This window comes from Leptodactylus fuscus, chromosome 3 (assembly GCF_031893055.1).
Source record: "Leptodactylus fuscus isolate aLepFus1 chromosome 3, aLepFus1.hap2, whole genome shotgun sequence".
In the NCBI taxonomy this organism is placed as follows: Eukaryota; Metazoa; Chordata; class Amphibia; order Anura; family Leptodactylidae; genus Leptodactylus; species Leptodactylus fuscus.
In genome coordinates, this window is record NC_134267.1 from 226,394,505 (window position 1) to 226,410,243 (window position 15,739).

General features: G+C 42.2%; 2 protein-coding genes across 3 annotated transcripts in view; both read right to left on the reverse strand.

Moving 5' to 3' along the window:
* Positions 1–12,803, reverse strand: part of LOC142198270 (cytochrome P450 2K1-like) — a 70,840-nt gene extending 58,037 nt beyond the window's left edge. The window contains exon 1 of the mRNA XM_075269227.1: positions 12,719–12,803. The gene's annotated coding sequence lies outside the window, so the exon portion shown is untranslated. The remainder of the gene's footprint in view (positions 1–12,718) is intronic.
* On the reverse strand, positions 685–15,462 carry LOC142198275 (cytochrome P450 2K1-like). 2 transcript variants are annotated; one of them, XM_075269235.1, is made up of 10 exons: positions 15,373–15,462; positions 11,481–11,677; positions 11,054–11,216; positions 9,160–9,309; positions 6,169–6,329; positions 5,896–6,072; positions 5,625–5,766; positions 4,374–4,558; positions 3,750–3,891; positions 685–1,792 (listed from the first exon to the last, which is right to left on the reverse strand). In XM_075269235.1, exons 2-10 carry the CDS (start codon positions 11,652–11,654, stop codon positions 1,614–1,616), a joined length of 1,473 nt encoding a protein of 490 aa, XP_075125336.1. In that variant the 5' UTR covers positions 11,655–11,677; positions 15,373–15,462; the 3' UTR covers positions 685–1,613. The 2 variants fall into 2 exon arrangements, with proteins under 2 accessions (XP_075125336.1, XP_075125337.1); XM_075269236.1 differs by lacking the exon at positions 15,373–15,462 and adding an exon at positions 12,719–12,794.
* Positions 15,463–15,739: the final 277 nt, after the last annotated feature.

A 15,739-nucleotide genomic window follows, 5' to 3' on the forward strand; every position in this document is an offset into this window, starting at 1 on the left:
ATGTTCCATAGTGGCCCCTGCACAGTATTATGCATCACAAACTAAGTGCTCCCTGCTACCTCACAGGGGAGTTGTCACTACAAAATCAAGCAGCCACTAAATGAATACTAAAGTCTTGCAGTTATTGCACTGCAAGACTAACACAAACCAAACTAATGCTGTGTGCTCCCAGTAGCTTACTGGGCCGCACCCACACCACAGCCACCTGCTGTGGAGTACCACAGGTAGCAGCCTGGCTAAGGTAGGAGATTCACAATATTAACTAGGGGACTGGGTTCCCACAATTTTAACCCATAAGGGGGAAATTCTCCCTACCTGCCTGATTAGGCAGCTTGCCGCCAAACTAATGTCTTGCACGGCCGTGCACATGTTTCGTATGAGGTTTGAGGCTAGAGCAACGGACAGCCCAAACCTGCCTCCTTCAATGGAAGGAAGGCGGGTCTGACCAGCCAACCCGTGTTCCCAAGTCAGGTGCCCATAGGCTGACACCACTGTCAGTCAGCCAACCGACCATGCCTATTGGATGCAAGGGGATTAACCCCACGCATGCTGGTCTGAGCAGAAAAAGCAGAACAGGGGGGAGGGAGGGGCACATCAGTCAGGGGGATGCCCATGTCGAAAGGAGAAAATCTTTTAATAAAGTATATTACCAAATTTATTAATGACAATTACTGCAAGAAAATTAAAAGTTTACTCTTCAAATTAACCCTTTCAGATACATTCATAATAAATTACTATGAAATAACTTCTCAAATGGCTTCAAAATGTGACTTAGAATGGAATAGAATGGGAAGTTAATAACATATCAGTATCTACTTTCAGTAGCGATGATTCTGTGTTGTCCAGATTTGACGGTTAGTGGTGTCTATTCTTTGTACCGTCTAAGATTACCGGTATCTTAGCATTAAACTTGCTAAGAAAAGTCCTACTGGTTTTGAATAGATAAAGCGAGTAGGCACAATACAGTCTATACAGCAGTACAGCAAAAAGCACAAACACAATGGGAGGTAGAGGTATAGCAAAATAGGGTAAAGTGAAGCAGAGGTATGGGCGGTACTGCAGTACAACACAATAATGCGACAACAAGAAAGTGGGTGTGTGTAAGGGGGGTTGGTGTGGATAACAATTACCAGTCTGTATGACAGCGCTGCACTAAACATGGCACAATATGGGAATGGGGGGTACAGCAAATATAGACAATACAACAATGGGCTCAAAACACAACAATAGAAATGGAACCTCTAAAGATCAGTTTTGTGTTCAGGTTTGATGGCTCAGGTTTTCAGTTTGTTGCAGGGTAGGTATGAACCACACTTTAAATTGGCTTAAAACATAGAGTAGAACACTCTTAGGGCTCCTAGGAACCTATCTATAAAACATAGTGTAGAACATTCTTAAGCCTCCTAGGAACCTATCTATAAAACATAGTGTAGAATACTCTTAGGGCTCCTAGGAACTTATGTATAAAACATAGTGTAGAATACTGTCAGGGCTCCTAGGAACCTATCTATAAAACATAGTGTAGAATACTGTCAGGGCTCATAGGAATCTATCTATCCAATTTCTAGTTCTGTCAAATTGACAGTGAAATGTATATCTATGGAAAAATGAGGTTATACACAGGGTAAAGCACAGATCTTATAGGGCATTGGTGAAGCTGTTAATCCAATAGCAGGGGTGAGGTCTAATGTCTCCCCAGGAGGAGCCTGGAACGTGAAGTTCTGCAACAGTTTTGTGAAGAACAGGAACAGCTCCATTTTGGCCAAGTTCTCTCCGGCACAACTTCTCTTACCTACAGCAATGAAACATGGGATAAATAATAAAAAGTTTAGATTCTTTTATGGGAACATCTTACTTCCAATATGGACTATTTAAGCACATCAGTCAGTCTAGCTAGTGCTACAATATCATGAAATTTTGAAAACATTCTTAATAGACCATTACATTTACAGCCGTCCTCTCTCATTGTAAGTCAGACCTTCCATCTCAGTTAATAATCTGGTTTTCTGCCTTTGCACCCTCTCTTGTTCTCCTATATAGAACCTAAAAATTAAATAGCATAATTGGTGTTTCGTAAAGGGAGTGTGTCATCAGACTCCAGAATATCAACCCAACTCTGCAGATAGATAGGTTACGGTCACCTGAATCAATCCATTATTTCCCATAGTGAATCAGTGTCCCCATTGCTGAGCTATCACCAATTTTGACAATATGGAACTGAGCTCTTCGGAACAATGAGGGTGTTGACATTTCTTCAATGATGTAACTAGCAATGTCGTCGTTGTTCTACAAAGTCCATTTACATATAGACAAAAATTATGATATCTTGGCATCATAAGGGATCAAAGACCATTCAGTTAGGGTCACCTGAATTAATCTTTCTGTGCGACTAGGTTGATATATGGGTTTTTGGTGACAGACTCCCTTTAACCACTTCAGTATCGGGCCAATTTGTGGTCCAGGACCAGACACATTTTCGGGGTTTTTTGTATGTGCGCTTTAGAGGGCTGTAACATTTTTCCCGTATATCTCAGTCAACTAATTTTTGCGTCTTTTTTTCGGGGACACATAGGGCTTTATTTTTATGTTGTTTTTATTTTCGAATGTGTTTTCATTTTTTTTTTATATCCGGGAAAATATAAACATAATAGGAGGGAAATTGTGTCTGGTTTTCAATTTATTATTATTTTTATTTAATAACACAAAGTGTCGCTGAAAAACTTTATAATATAGTTTTTCCTCTCTGTTAAGGTAATTTTTATTTTGCATGGTGTCGTTGGGGGTGGGGCTATAACCTTTAATAACGTCATTTTATTAGCGTATTATTTTATTATTATTATTATTATTATTTTATTTACATTTTTTTAAAAACTTTTTTTATATATATATATATATATATATATATATATATATATATATATATACAGTATATATATATATATATATATATATATATATATATATATATTTTTTTTTTTTTTCAGATTGTGTCCCCATAAGATGATAAGAGACCTTTGGGGACATCTGATCACTTTTTTTTTGTACTGGAGGATGATTTCTCCTATAACTGGGGCTGGTACATTTAGCCTCAGTTGCAGGAGAAATCCAGCCTCCTGCACGCTGTATACACAGTATACAGAGCTGATCTGGGTCCTGTAGGACCCAGCAGCTGTTGTAAGACGCTGCTCCCGGCGGATCACGTGACCGCCGGGTCAGAGGGCGGCCGCATCATGGCGGCGCCCATAGCTGTGTATACAGCGCTCATTGAGCACTGTATACACAGAGATCGAGAAGGCAGGGGAGGTAATAAATCTTCCCTGTCATCTCTCTGGGAGCTCCGGCTGAAGTTACACCTGGCTCCCAGCTTCAGCAACTGCATGATCTCAGTGCAGCTGCTGTTTTCTGATTGAACGTACAGGTATGTGCTGTCAGAACAAGGCAACCACTTCCCGGACATATATACTCTATGGGCGGTCCGGAAGTGGTTAAAGGAGATTCATAGATGAGTAATATTAAATTAGCACAACGCAGTGATGGATCAAAGTCTCATTCCTTTGCTGACACTCAGACTGTTGGTCGCATGTCTGACTCTGTGCTACTCTATGTGAAAGCAGATCGAGTAGAGCAGAGTCATATAAGTCACAGAAAGCCAAAGCAGCAGCAGGAGAGATTGAACTAGTAATCTCCCCACATAACCCCTTATAGCATTGTCCGATTTGCTGTAGATGACTCCTGATAGAATTACTCACCCATTGAGAATGGTATGAACGCTTCTTTCTTTACAAAATTTCCACTGGAATCCAGAAAGTGTTCCGGATAAAACTCGTCCGCTTTTTTGAAATGATCCTTGTCAAAGTTTACGGAGGTCAGCAGCGGGATCACATGGGTGCCCTGGAGGTCAACATAGGCAAAATCATATTAACAATAGGACTTAAGGAGAACATGGCAGGGTGATTTAGGGCATTAAACCAGCCATGGGTCCTTATGGGCTGGGGGTTTGGGGTCTCAAATCGCCCTGTTAAAACACAATCTACATGTGTATTAAATAAAAAATAGCCACAAACATCCAAATTCCTCAGAACATCACACACCAGTAGTATACATTGTATGATAGATCTGCCTATGTTGTACATGGAAACCATAAAGCAAATGTGAACATAGCCCCACAAGAAGGCAACACATAAATATCTTGAAATGGTCTTCAAGAAAACGTGACGTGAAATAACTGCAACGACTGGTTATGTGTTATTTCCAGAAAGAACATCAGTTTACCGTTAAGTTCCGACAACCGTTAACAGTCTATTTATGGCCATTGCTACTTGCTATTGTGCTTTACAATGACTAATAAACCTCAATATTTCCTCGTTACCTACCTTGGGTAGAAGATATCCCCTAAAGTTCACATCTTGAGTGGTAGCGTGGGGCACATTGGATGGAACAATGTTTCCAAAACGTTGAATCTCATGGATGACGGCGTCAGTATACGGCATCTCTTTCCGATGACCCACCTGGGGCTCAGCCGACCCAATAGCTTTCTCAATCTCAGCTTGGACCTTTTCTATTTCCAAAAAAGATAAATATAAGAATGAAAAAGATCATTTAAAAAATGTTGCAGAATTTTAATTCACAGTATGATCACATTCAGTCTACATTTAGGCTTTAGACTTTTGTTTGCATGATGATCATAGTGAAATGACAGGTTAGTGCAAGCATCATGTAACCCGACTGGTCATTCATTTTTTGCCATTGTCACAAATTGTTTAACTTTTTTACCATAGAAAAACATTGAGAAGGCTCTCTCAAGATTCGTTTCGTGTTCGGATTTAGCATCTTGACTGCCTGATTTGTTTAGGGTCAAACAAGTTTATCACGAAGCACGACTTAAATTGTCTTAAAACATAGTGTAGAATACTCTTAGGGCTCCTAGGAACCTATCTATAAAACATAGTGTACAACACTGTCAGGGCTCCTAGGAACCTATCTATAAAACATAGTGTAGAACACTCTGAGGACTCCTAGGAACCTATCTATAAAACATAGTTTATAACACTGTCAGGGCTCCTAGGAACCTATCTATAAAACATAGTGTAGAACACTGTCAGGACTCCTAGGAACCTATCTATAAAACATAGTGTAGAACACTGTCAGGACTCCTAGGAACCTATCTATAAAACATAGTGTAGAACACTGTCAGGACTCCTAGGAACCTATCTATAAAACATAATGTAGAACACTGTCAGGACTCCTAGGAACCTATCTATAAAACATAGTGTAGAATACTCTTGGGTCTCCTAGGAACCTATTAGAGATGAGCGAGTATATTTCATCGAATACCTCCCCTCCATAGATATTTGTGTTAAAAAAAAAAAAAAGGCGCCAGGGAAGGTTGGAGGGGAATCGAATATTTCCCGTGTAATACTACTCACTCATCTCTAGAACCTATCTATAAAGCATAGTGTAGAATACTCTTAGGGCTCCTAGGAACCCATCTATCCAATATCTAGCTCTATAAGGCAAACATAGCCATATGTCAAAGTGGAAGTGAGTCATGACATTCGTCATCCCTAGGTCACCACTCAACAGGATAAAGTAGACATTCCTACACATACAGGTTGGTCGCTTACTTTGGATTTCTGGATATTTCATCATCAGTAGAAGACCCCATCTCAGGGTGGTTGAGGTTGTCTCCATCCCGGCATCAAAAAGGTCATGAACAAGCATGATTAGGTTTTCATTGGTGAAGTATAGTTCAGGATTTGGCTTTTCCTAAAATATAAAATATATCACATGCAAAGAAGAAGCTAGACTCTTAAAGGTAATGTGGTAAGTTGACCTGCAGTCCTATGTAATGACAAATAACACATTGCAATGTAACCATGTTTTAGTGTTTGTTACCTCTTGTTGTTTGACCAGGAATGTGTCGATAAGATTCCTCTGGTCATTGACATCTAGTTCTTTCTTCTGGTTGGTGAAGGTCTCTCGAAGAAACGCATGCATCTCCTCCACGTTCTTAGTCACCGTGTTTTTGACTGAAGTAAACCATTTCATCACAGATGGATATGTATTATACAACTGCAGGAGAAAAATATCACTTTACATGTCCTGAGAATAGTCCACCTATCATGTCCCGTGAGACCCCTTTAAATATAATGGAATGGAGCTGCTCACTTCAGCCATTGTTCCTCCAGATATTCGTAAATTTTCATTAGTCATCTTTAATAACTTCACAAGTGTGGGGTCTTCATAGTCAAAGCGTTTACTCAGTAGGATGGAGATGATGATGTTGGCTACGGCAGCGTTTATTATCATGATGTTATTAAAGGGCTCTCCTGGAAATACATGAAAAGATACAGGTCATAGAGTCATCAATTAACATGTAGCTCCATTTTTGGAAGACTTTTCAAGCTATGCTTGTAAAGTTGGCACAGACTCTGTAGAAGTTGCAAGGCAACAGGCAGACCCATGGGTGCAATAAACAGCATCTCTTCTCCAATACAGGGAGCTTCTGTCTTAGGCTGGGTTCACACCTGCACCTCCATTCCCTTCAGGGTTTCCATGCAAGTAGGACTTTTCTCCGAAATGTTTCGGGTGGAAACACAATGGACCCCATTATAGTCTATGGGGTCTGTGGGTTTCCACATAGAAACGCTTTTTAAGCGGGTTAGGTTTCCATTCTTCACGTCCCCAAATGGACCTAAAAGTGAAAACCCAGGTGCAGGTGTGAACCTAGTATTAGTAACTTGCAAACAATAAGCAGTTTCCGGCTCCAGGTCCCTGACTGTACTGTCTCATGTACTTGCTCTAGACCCGAGCACAGATTGTATCACATCCACTGCAGAGTAATCTCCATGGACTATCATCTCGCACCTTTCTCACAGTGAGCACCATGGTCTCTCAGAACCAAACTCCATCATGATACGTTCAAGTCTTTGCCTCAACTAACTACAGGTGTGAAATATGTCACTAACAAAAGCTAAAAACTAATAAATGCAGGACCCTAAACTCTAGTTCTATAGGTGATATAGTGCTATATTTTGCCACTGTGTGTTCAGGCCACATCGAAGAGCCACAAAATATGAAGCAGGCCCTATACTTGTCCTTATTTGAGGTTTGGTCAATTCATTTCATTTAAAGTTTCATTGAATTGAAAATCTGCATACGGAATTTAAATATACAAAGGGGTTATGAACAAGGTTGGGTTGGATTCTCCACCAGAATATCAGCGACCAACCATAACAGGTCCATGACGTATAACAAGAGAGTTTTCCTTTTTATATACAGTACTAGAGGGAGGACCCGGCTTTGCACGGGTATATTACATTTTATGTTTGTGTAGTGGCCCCATAAGAATTGTCCAATTTTGCACTGGTGTATTTTGTATGTGGTTTGTGTGTATGTCCATAAGCGTCATGTGATTATGTGTATCTCATTTTGGATATCAGTGAAAAACCAGTGATCAGTTGGTATGGATACCTGGAGTAAAGCTGCATCTAATCCTTCCCCATGTAGTACTGTGTTTAGACGCAAGTATCTAATCCTTGTTGGTGTGGTACTTTGTGCAGATGCACATATCTAATCCTCCGGCAAGTGGTACTGTGTGCAGACGCGTGTATCTAATCCTCCCCCGTGTGGTATTGTGTGAAGAGGCGCATATCTAATCCTCCCCCGTGTGGTACTGTGTGCCGAGACGCGTATCTAATTCTATATCATGTGGTACTGTGTGCAGAGGCATGTATCTAATCCTCCAAAGTGTGGTACTGTGTCCATACGCACGTATCTAATTCTCCCCTGTATGGTATTGTGTGAAGAGGCACGTATCTAATCCTACGGCATGTGGAACTGTGTGTAGACTTGCATATCTAATCCTGCAGCATGTGGTACTTGTGCAGACGCATGTATCTAATCCTATGGCGTGTACAACTGTGTGAAGACGCACATATCTAATCCTCTGGCGTGTGGAACTGAAGCAGACGCGTGTATCTAATCCTACGGCATGTGGTACTGTGTGCAGACGTTCTTATCTAATCCTCTGGTGTGTGGAACTGTGTGCAGATGCGTGTATCCAATCCTCTGGCATGTGGTATTGTGAATAGATGCATGTATCCAATCCCCCGGTGTATGGTACTGTGTGCAGACGTGCGTTTCTAATCCTCTGGCGTCTGGTACTGTGTGCAGATGCGCGTATCTAATCCTCTGGTGGTGGTACTATGTGAAGACGTGTATCTAATCCACCGGCGTGTTGAACTGTGTGCAGATGTGCGTATCTAATCCTCCCCTGTGTGGTATTGTGTGAAGAGGTGCGTATCTAATCCTCCCCCGTGTGGTACTCTGTGCAGACACACGTATCTAATCCTTCAGCGTGTGGTACTGTGTGCAGACGCGCGTATCTAATCCTCTGGCGTGTGGTACTGTGTGCAGTTGCGCGTATCTAATTCTCCCCTGTGTGGTATTGTGTGCTGAGAAGCGTATATAATTCTCTGGCTTGTGGTACTGTGTGCAGATGCCTGTATCTAATCTTCCAAAGTGTGGTATTGTGTGAAGAGGAGCGTATCTAATCCTACGGTGTGTGGAACACTGTGTGCAGAAGCGCGTATTTAATCCTCTGGTTTGTGGGACTGTGTGCAGACGCGTGTATCTAATCCTCTGGCGTGTGATACTGTGTGCTGATCTGTGTATCTAATCCTCTGATGCGTGTATCTCAGTTTGGATATCAGTGTTGGGTTGTGTATGTGGAGTGACCATGTGTATTGCAGTTGGAATATGAGTGAAAGACTTAAAGACTTGCAGGTTTGTATTGACTAAGGGGGGGGGCATTGTGTTTGGAATGCTGTATCTCAGCAACGGTACGTCTGAGCGAGTTGGAGTCTCGTCTTAAACCTTCCCGGATACCTGAAGTATGTCTGTATCAAATTTGGTGAAGATCGGTCCGGTCGTTTGGTTTGCATTAGAGAACAGACAGACAGATGGACGGACAGACAAGAATTAATTTTCATAACATAGAGAGATATATGCAATGATAACTGTAGAGGTGACCAAGTAATTTCAGAAGTAAGGATGACCTTGTTGGACGTTGGGCCTTCAGAATCATTTCTTCTGGTGGGTTCTTTGCCACCAGTCCTACTATTATAGTAACAAAGTAGAACAGAACCGTTCACCAACCTTTGTAAGATCTGAACTTCTGTACCAAAAAATCACTTTCTTCAGAAATCTTGTTTTCAATGCCTTTCTTCCCCATTCCAAAATCTCGAAGGGTTGACAGAGTAAACCGTCTCATCACTTTCCAGTTTTCACCATTAGCAAGAATAACTCCTGAGGACGTAAAATGATGTGGGAAAAATAATGAGACATACAAGATGGCAACCAATATTTCTGGTGTATTTACAGCGCAGTGTCAAAAATTCTCAGAAATGAAATATTCTGCCTTGACTATCTATGTAAAGTTTTCTCGGGATCGCATGTTTTAGAATAAAGTCACGCTAAAGTTACTTGGGGAGTGGAAGTTTCTAAATCTTAGACCCCATAGACCCAATCGGTGCTTTCTTCTATTGTAGGATTATAAATTTCCCATCAACCATTTGTCTCGTGCTCATCCTAGGTCAGGATTCGGAATGTGGTAGTTTATGGAGAACCTGGGCAGGATAGTGAGGTTATTTTTTCACATTATGGGAAGAAAGTCACTGTAATAAGAACTCAAGAAACTGGAAACCAATGAGTGACTATTAAAAAGAAAAAAAAAAAAAGTTAAACCATAGAGCAGACATATACTCATGGGTCAGTATGCAGGGCCTTGTTTAAGCTCTTGCTCATACTGTCTTCTGCATGACCTCTCATGGAGTCTAATTTCTGGCTGGTATTGTATTTATTTTTGTATTGTATTTAAACTAGTTACCTATATCAGAATTGAAATAAAGGGGTATTCCCATCTCAAGGATCATATTAAGACTTGTAGCTTTTAAAGGGGTTTTCCATGCATAAAATCATTGTTCAAAAAAGGTCTGCTAGTGCTATTAACTTTAGCAGTGTTTTGTGATTTCTGAGTTTCTCTGTGAGTTCCTGGCATCTTCTGCATTTGTTTACTCGGTGTAGCTTCCTTTTCTATTTTCCTACAATTACCATTCTGCATTGTGCTTCACTCGGAGCTGACTCACATTACCTTCCATCTCTCTCCTTCCACCTCCATCTCTCTCACACCTCTCCCTGTTTCCCTAGCTAGCCCGCCTACAACTAGCCCTTCAAAACTAACTCAACCCACCCCCTAATCCCATCATACTTGCCTGTCCTCTTACTTACCTCCTCTATTGTGCAAGCACTAGCAGACATCTAGAAGAGGAGGAGCTTCCCCCCGCCCAGAAGGAAGTGATGTTCCGTGACCAGAAAATCTGGACAGGAATACAGGCAAGTATGATGGGGTGAGGCTAGTATAAGAGACGCTACGTCTCCGGAAACGGGGAAACTGAACGTCACTGAAAAATCTGAAAATGTGCCTGGGGTGCCTCCCAACCACATATTCTCTACTCTCCCTCTTTCTGCATACTAATTTTAGTCTTGAGCCCTGATAAATTTTAGTAAAGATTCTTGATCAATATCTTTGTTATCAGATAACTGCAGTTTACAACAAGCACCAGCACGCTGCAGGACTGAGCTGAAAACCAGGAGGTAAAGGAGAGAGGAGACAGGAGGGCAGGTGAAATCCTGAGATGAGAGAACCTCTTTAGCCTAAGGCCCTACGTGACCCTCCTGCAGCAAAAAACACTGCGGGAAAAACTGTGGTGGCAACGCATCACTGTTCTTCCCGCAACGCTTTGCACAAAAAGTTTGCAGAGGTTTTCTATGCAGACTTTCTGCTTTAATTATATCTATAGGGAAACCGCCGTCATTTCCGTAGACAAATTGATTTGCTGCAATTTCCAAGGCCACGACAGTTTTGGAAATTTCCGCGTGTCCACATCGCATATTTTCCCACAAAGAGGGTTTGGGTTTTCCGCTTTGATGTGACTGTACACCACATGGGGCCCCGGCCTTAATCCATTCAGTACTCAAATACAATCCTTACCGTGTCCTTTTACTATCTCATCAAAGAGTGGTATTCCTGGTCTTCCCGAAAATTCATCTGCATGATTGATAAGGGCGTCTTTTATTGCCTCGTAGCCGCACAATATAACAACTTTTTCTTCTCCCAATTGTACTGTGTACACCGGTCCGTACTGCTTAGAGAGCTGCAAAAGTGAAGTGGGACTTTCTGATACTCTGATATCGCTTTGCAAGATAATCTGATCCCCTACAAACTGTTTATACTGTATATGTCCTGCTCAGAGCTTAGGGTCACTCCATAAAGCAGCTCACATCCAGAGGAACTGCCCACACACACGAAAATGACATAACATACTCTGTATAGTACATGTAGCCTATTATTCTTGCTCTTGCTTTGAAGGGAACAGAACCAGAACCCTTTAGGATACAATAGCCATACAGTCTGTTACCTGATGAAGGGTTTGATATGGTCGGTCCAGGTCTAGCATGTGCAGGTTCCCAATGATGGGCAGTGGTCTAGGTCCAGGGGGCAGCTTAGAATGAGCATTTTTCTGTCTATAGAAAAATAGGGCAATAAAAAGGCATAAAAGGATAGACAGAACCAATATGGTGGGATCAGCCATGATCGTGGTGGCAGGAAAAGTCTCTGTGGAAAGACAAATATGAACACGGTTTATCGATGATATCAAGAAATTGTATCCAACAATTAAAGTCTATTTCATCAATTAAAAACAGTGCAAGAAGAGCACACAACATCTTAGGAGAAGGACATGGGTAAAATTACTTGTATAGTAGCAGAGCTGCACGTTCCGTCCACTAGCAGCTTCCTGCACGGGGGCTGCTAGAACTGATGATCTGTGTGGGGTCCGGGTGTTGGGCTATCCACAGTATGAAAATTCGATTGGGGCCCTTAGAGGATCTTGTGTTTACTGTAGTTTTAATATCCATAGAGCTTCTCTACACAAAAAGATCAGGGCTGTTTTAACCCATTGGTGGGCCCAGTGCAAAAGATTAATCAGTGGGTCCCGTAAGCTGCTGCACCTCATTGTACATAAAACCAGCTGCTGCAGAACCTCATAATACACAACTAAGCTACTGCAGAACCTCATAATACACATCTTAGCTGCTGCAGAACAACATAATACTCACCTGAGCTGCTGCAGAACATAATACACACCTCAGCTGCTGCAGAACCTCATAATACACACCTCAGCTGCTGCAGAACCTCATAATACACAACTAAGCTACTGCAGAACATCATAATACACACCTCAGCTGCTGCAGAACATCATAATACACACCTCAGCTGCTGCAGAACCTCATAATACACACCTCAGCTGCTGCAGAAACTCATAATACACATGGGTTACATGTAATCTAGTAAGGTATGTACAGGGTTAACTGCAGCGCTGAGAGGGCAAGGTGCAAGAGGAGACAAATCTGTGCAGGACATTTTTGAAATCTTATTGACAAATACAGGGATAGTAAGTGGTAGAGGAGGCTATGTAGCAGCCAGCTATTACATACTTGGAGACTACAGAACCTGAGACTATGACACATTGCAGCTCCATCAGAATCTCCTGAGGAGGGAGGGGAACTATAAGACATAACATCCTGCTTTCAGGGTAGGGTACTTTGTATCTAATCTGAGGCTACTGGGCTTCTGGCAGAGCCCCATATATAATACCTCGCTCCTGAGTCCTCTGCTGCACTGAAAACTAAGTCTCCTCTTCACTTCTGTACTGTAAACTTCCTGCTTGAGTCTGCAACCAAATCAGGCATTGGCTGAATTTAATCCATGCTCCCTTATCTTTGGTCTTTGCCTCCTCCCCTACCCTTGGTCTTTGCCTCCTCCTGCAGAGATTTGCTGTGTTTGCAGTGCAATGAATGCAATGCATTTTGACAACCCTGGTCATGTGATGTGGCAGAAGGCGGTGTTATACTTCTGTACCTTGTGCACTATGATTGAAGCGTACCTGAGTAAGAGCCTGGGCAAAGCAGTAGATCAATTTGGTTTGAATAAAATTTGTTGCAAATTTCTCAAAAGTTTTGGATTTTACTGAATCCAAATCTTTGAGGATTTGCACAAACCGTTCAAAATGGTGGCTACCATTTTACAACTCAGAAAACCAACAAGAAGGATCTTATGTTGTCAGATGGACTTCCCAGTTCAGGGGTTCTCAACCTGTGGTAAGCGTATCCTATAGGGTACACTGTGTAGTCTCTTGCTGTAGCTGAAAACTCTGCTCTAGAAGTGGCAGCTTTAGTGAGTGCTCAGGTTCTGAGACTCATGGGGTGTTCGTGCCACCCAAACCGCCAACACATCTTCAAATACTGAGGCTGCCAACCAGTGGCATAACTAAAGTCTTGTGAGCCCGGGTGCAAACTTCTGTCCCCTTTTTGGCTTCCTACCCCCTCCGTAAAGCGAATTCTTGACAGTGTCGGTTATGGGCGCTGATGCGATATGTCAGATACTTGAAAGGGGTTCAGCTTTAGTGCCCACAACTGCAGGTATCAAGAATATGCTCAGTCGCAGCACTCAGCATGTACATAGTACATGCTCTACAGTGTACCCCAAATCGTACTACATGCTCCACAGTGGGCTCCACACAGTATTACATGCTCCACATTGGCCATCAAACAATATTATGTGCTTTACATTGGCTCCCTAAACAGGATTACATGCTCCACAGTGGCCAACAAACAGTATTAAGTGTTCCTGAGTGGCCCCCATACAGTATTACATGCTCCACAGTGGCCCCCACACAGTATTATTTGCTCCACAGTAGACCCCACACAGTATTATATGCTCACAGTGGCCCCCACACAGTATTATATGCTCTATAGTGGCCCCCACACAGTATTATATGCTCTATAGTGGCCCCCACACAGTATTATTTGCTCCTCAGTGGCCCCCGACACAGTATCATATGCTCACAGTGCCCCTCCCACTTGAGTCGGTGCTATTATTATACTCTGGGGTCTCCTCTGAAGACCCCAAAGTATTGTATGCTGAGGCCCAGGGGAGGTGATCAAATATAATAAACAGTGTTACTCACTTTCCCTGGGCTCTGGTGAGGATCTCCCAGCCTTTTCTGGTCTTAGAGACGTCATGAATGATGTCAGAGACCGCTGAGGTCTGATCATATCGTCATCATGGGAGTAACCCATGTGATGTTATATAATTGGGGATGAGGTGGGGAGAACTATTATCTGTAAGGGACACCAATATCTATGTTAGGGGATGAATAGGACACTATTACCTATGGAGGGAACTGTTACTTGAAGGAGGGAGACACTTGCAGATACCAATCCGCCTCTGTGTTCACTAATCCCTTCAGGAGAGTGTTAGTAGTATTAGGCCACTACTAAGTGGCCTCCCTGGTCTGCACCCTTTAACCCCTGAACAGAGATCTGGACTTTGGTGCAGTCAAAAGGTCTGGGCTGGCAGCAGAGGTTCAGTGGTCAGGAAAGAGTAGCAGAAGATAGAGACAAAGTCAGAGACAAAGCTGAAGTCAAGCACCATAAATGATGTGGTACACACCAAGAGTTTGGCTTGAGTCTATTAAGTTAGGAACCTAGTACCTAATGCCAGGGTGTGTCTAGTAAAGCAGACTTTTATTCCTGAAGATTGACAGAAGTAGGAAGAATTACTGGTATGTGTCCTATCCCTTTAAGTAGAAAAGGGATCACATGAGCGCCGAGCACTAGTATCAGGAATCAGGACTCGGCATCCATGCCTGCTGGGAGCGGTAATAAGCTGACAGACACAGAAAATCGCACTTTCTCCAATAACATTTCTAACACTAGAAAAATAACCAAATATAACAATCATCCCTTTAATACCCCCTCTGCTTCCACTTCTATGTGACCCATCTACCCCCACACACACACACACACACACACCAATCCATACTCTTCTTACACTTTTATTCCCCGTGATTTATGTAATTGGATCTATGTTTTCATCTCCAGACACATGACCATAAAAAAACACCCCCCCTTCCAATTCTGGAGCCTCTTTAGAGGATTACCCCGTCAATTTCACAAATTCAATTTCTCCAGTAAGTTCTTTGATAAACTCAGAATCCCAGTCTGATGGTTTGACGTGGACCTTCTCTATCCATTGCCTGTAAATAAGTCTCCCTTTAAAGGCTAGGTCTGTACCAAGGGAACCGGTACTCCCTTCTTTTCCCACAAACTATATCTAGTACCTCCTCTAGTACCCTTCTCTAAACAAGAACCCTGATACCGATGTCTACGGATAGATCGTTCTGTCCTCTACAGAAGTCTCAGGCTTGGCTGATATCAGCTTATCCACATAAAATAATGAAAAGTCACCTTGCTGATCAGCAACGTCTGTGTATTATCCCATCCACAATGTTCTTCTTTGTAAGAGATGACCTTTGAATTCCTCCTGGTTTCCTCCTCGCCTTGTTGGCACTAATGTTGTTGATCACTGTAGTACTCCAAGTAGATGTTCACAGGTTACCAGAATACTATGAGTTGTAGAAACAGTCAGACATAGTGTGAGACCATAACAACAAGAACTGAGCTGCCATTATACTGCGCCTGGGCAATCCATCCCCATCTTGGCTTTCTTCCAGGGCGTGTGTAGTTTAACTCATTGTTAACAATTCATCTTGCCATTTCATCAAAGATTCAGGAGTTAGAATAAATTCTGAAAATATTTCATGTCCAAATATTC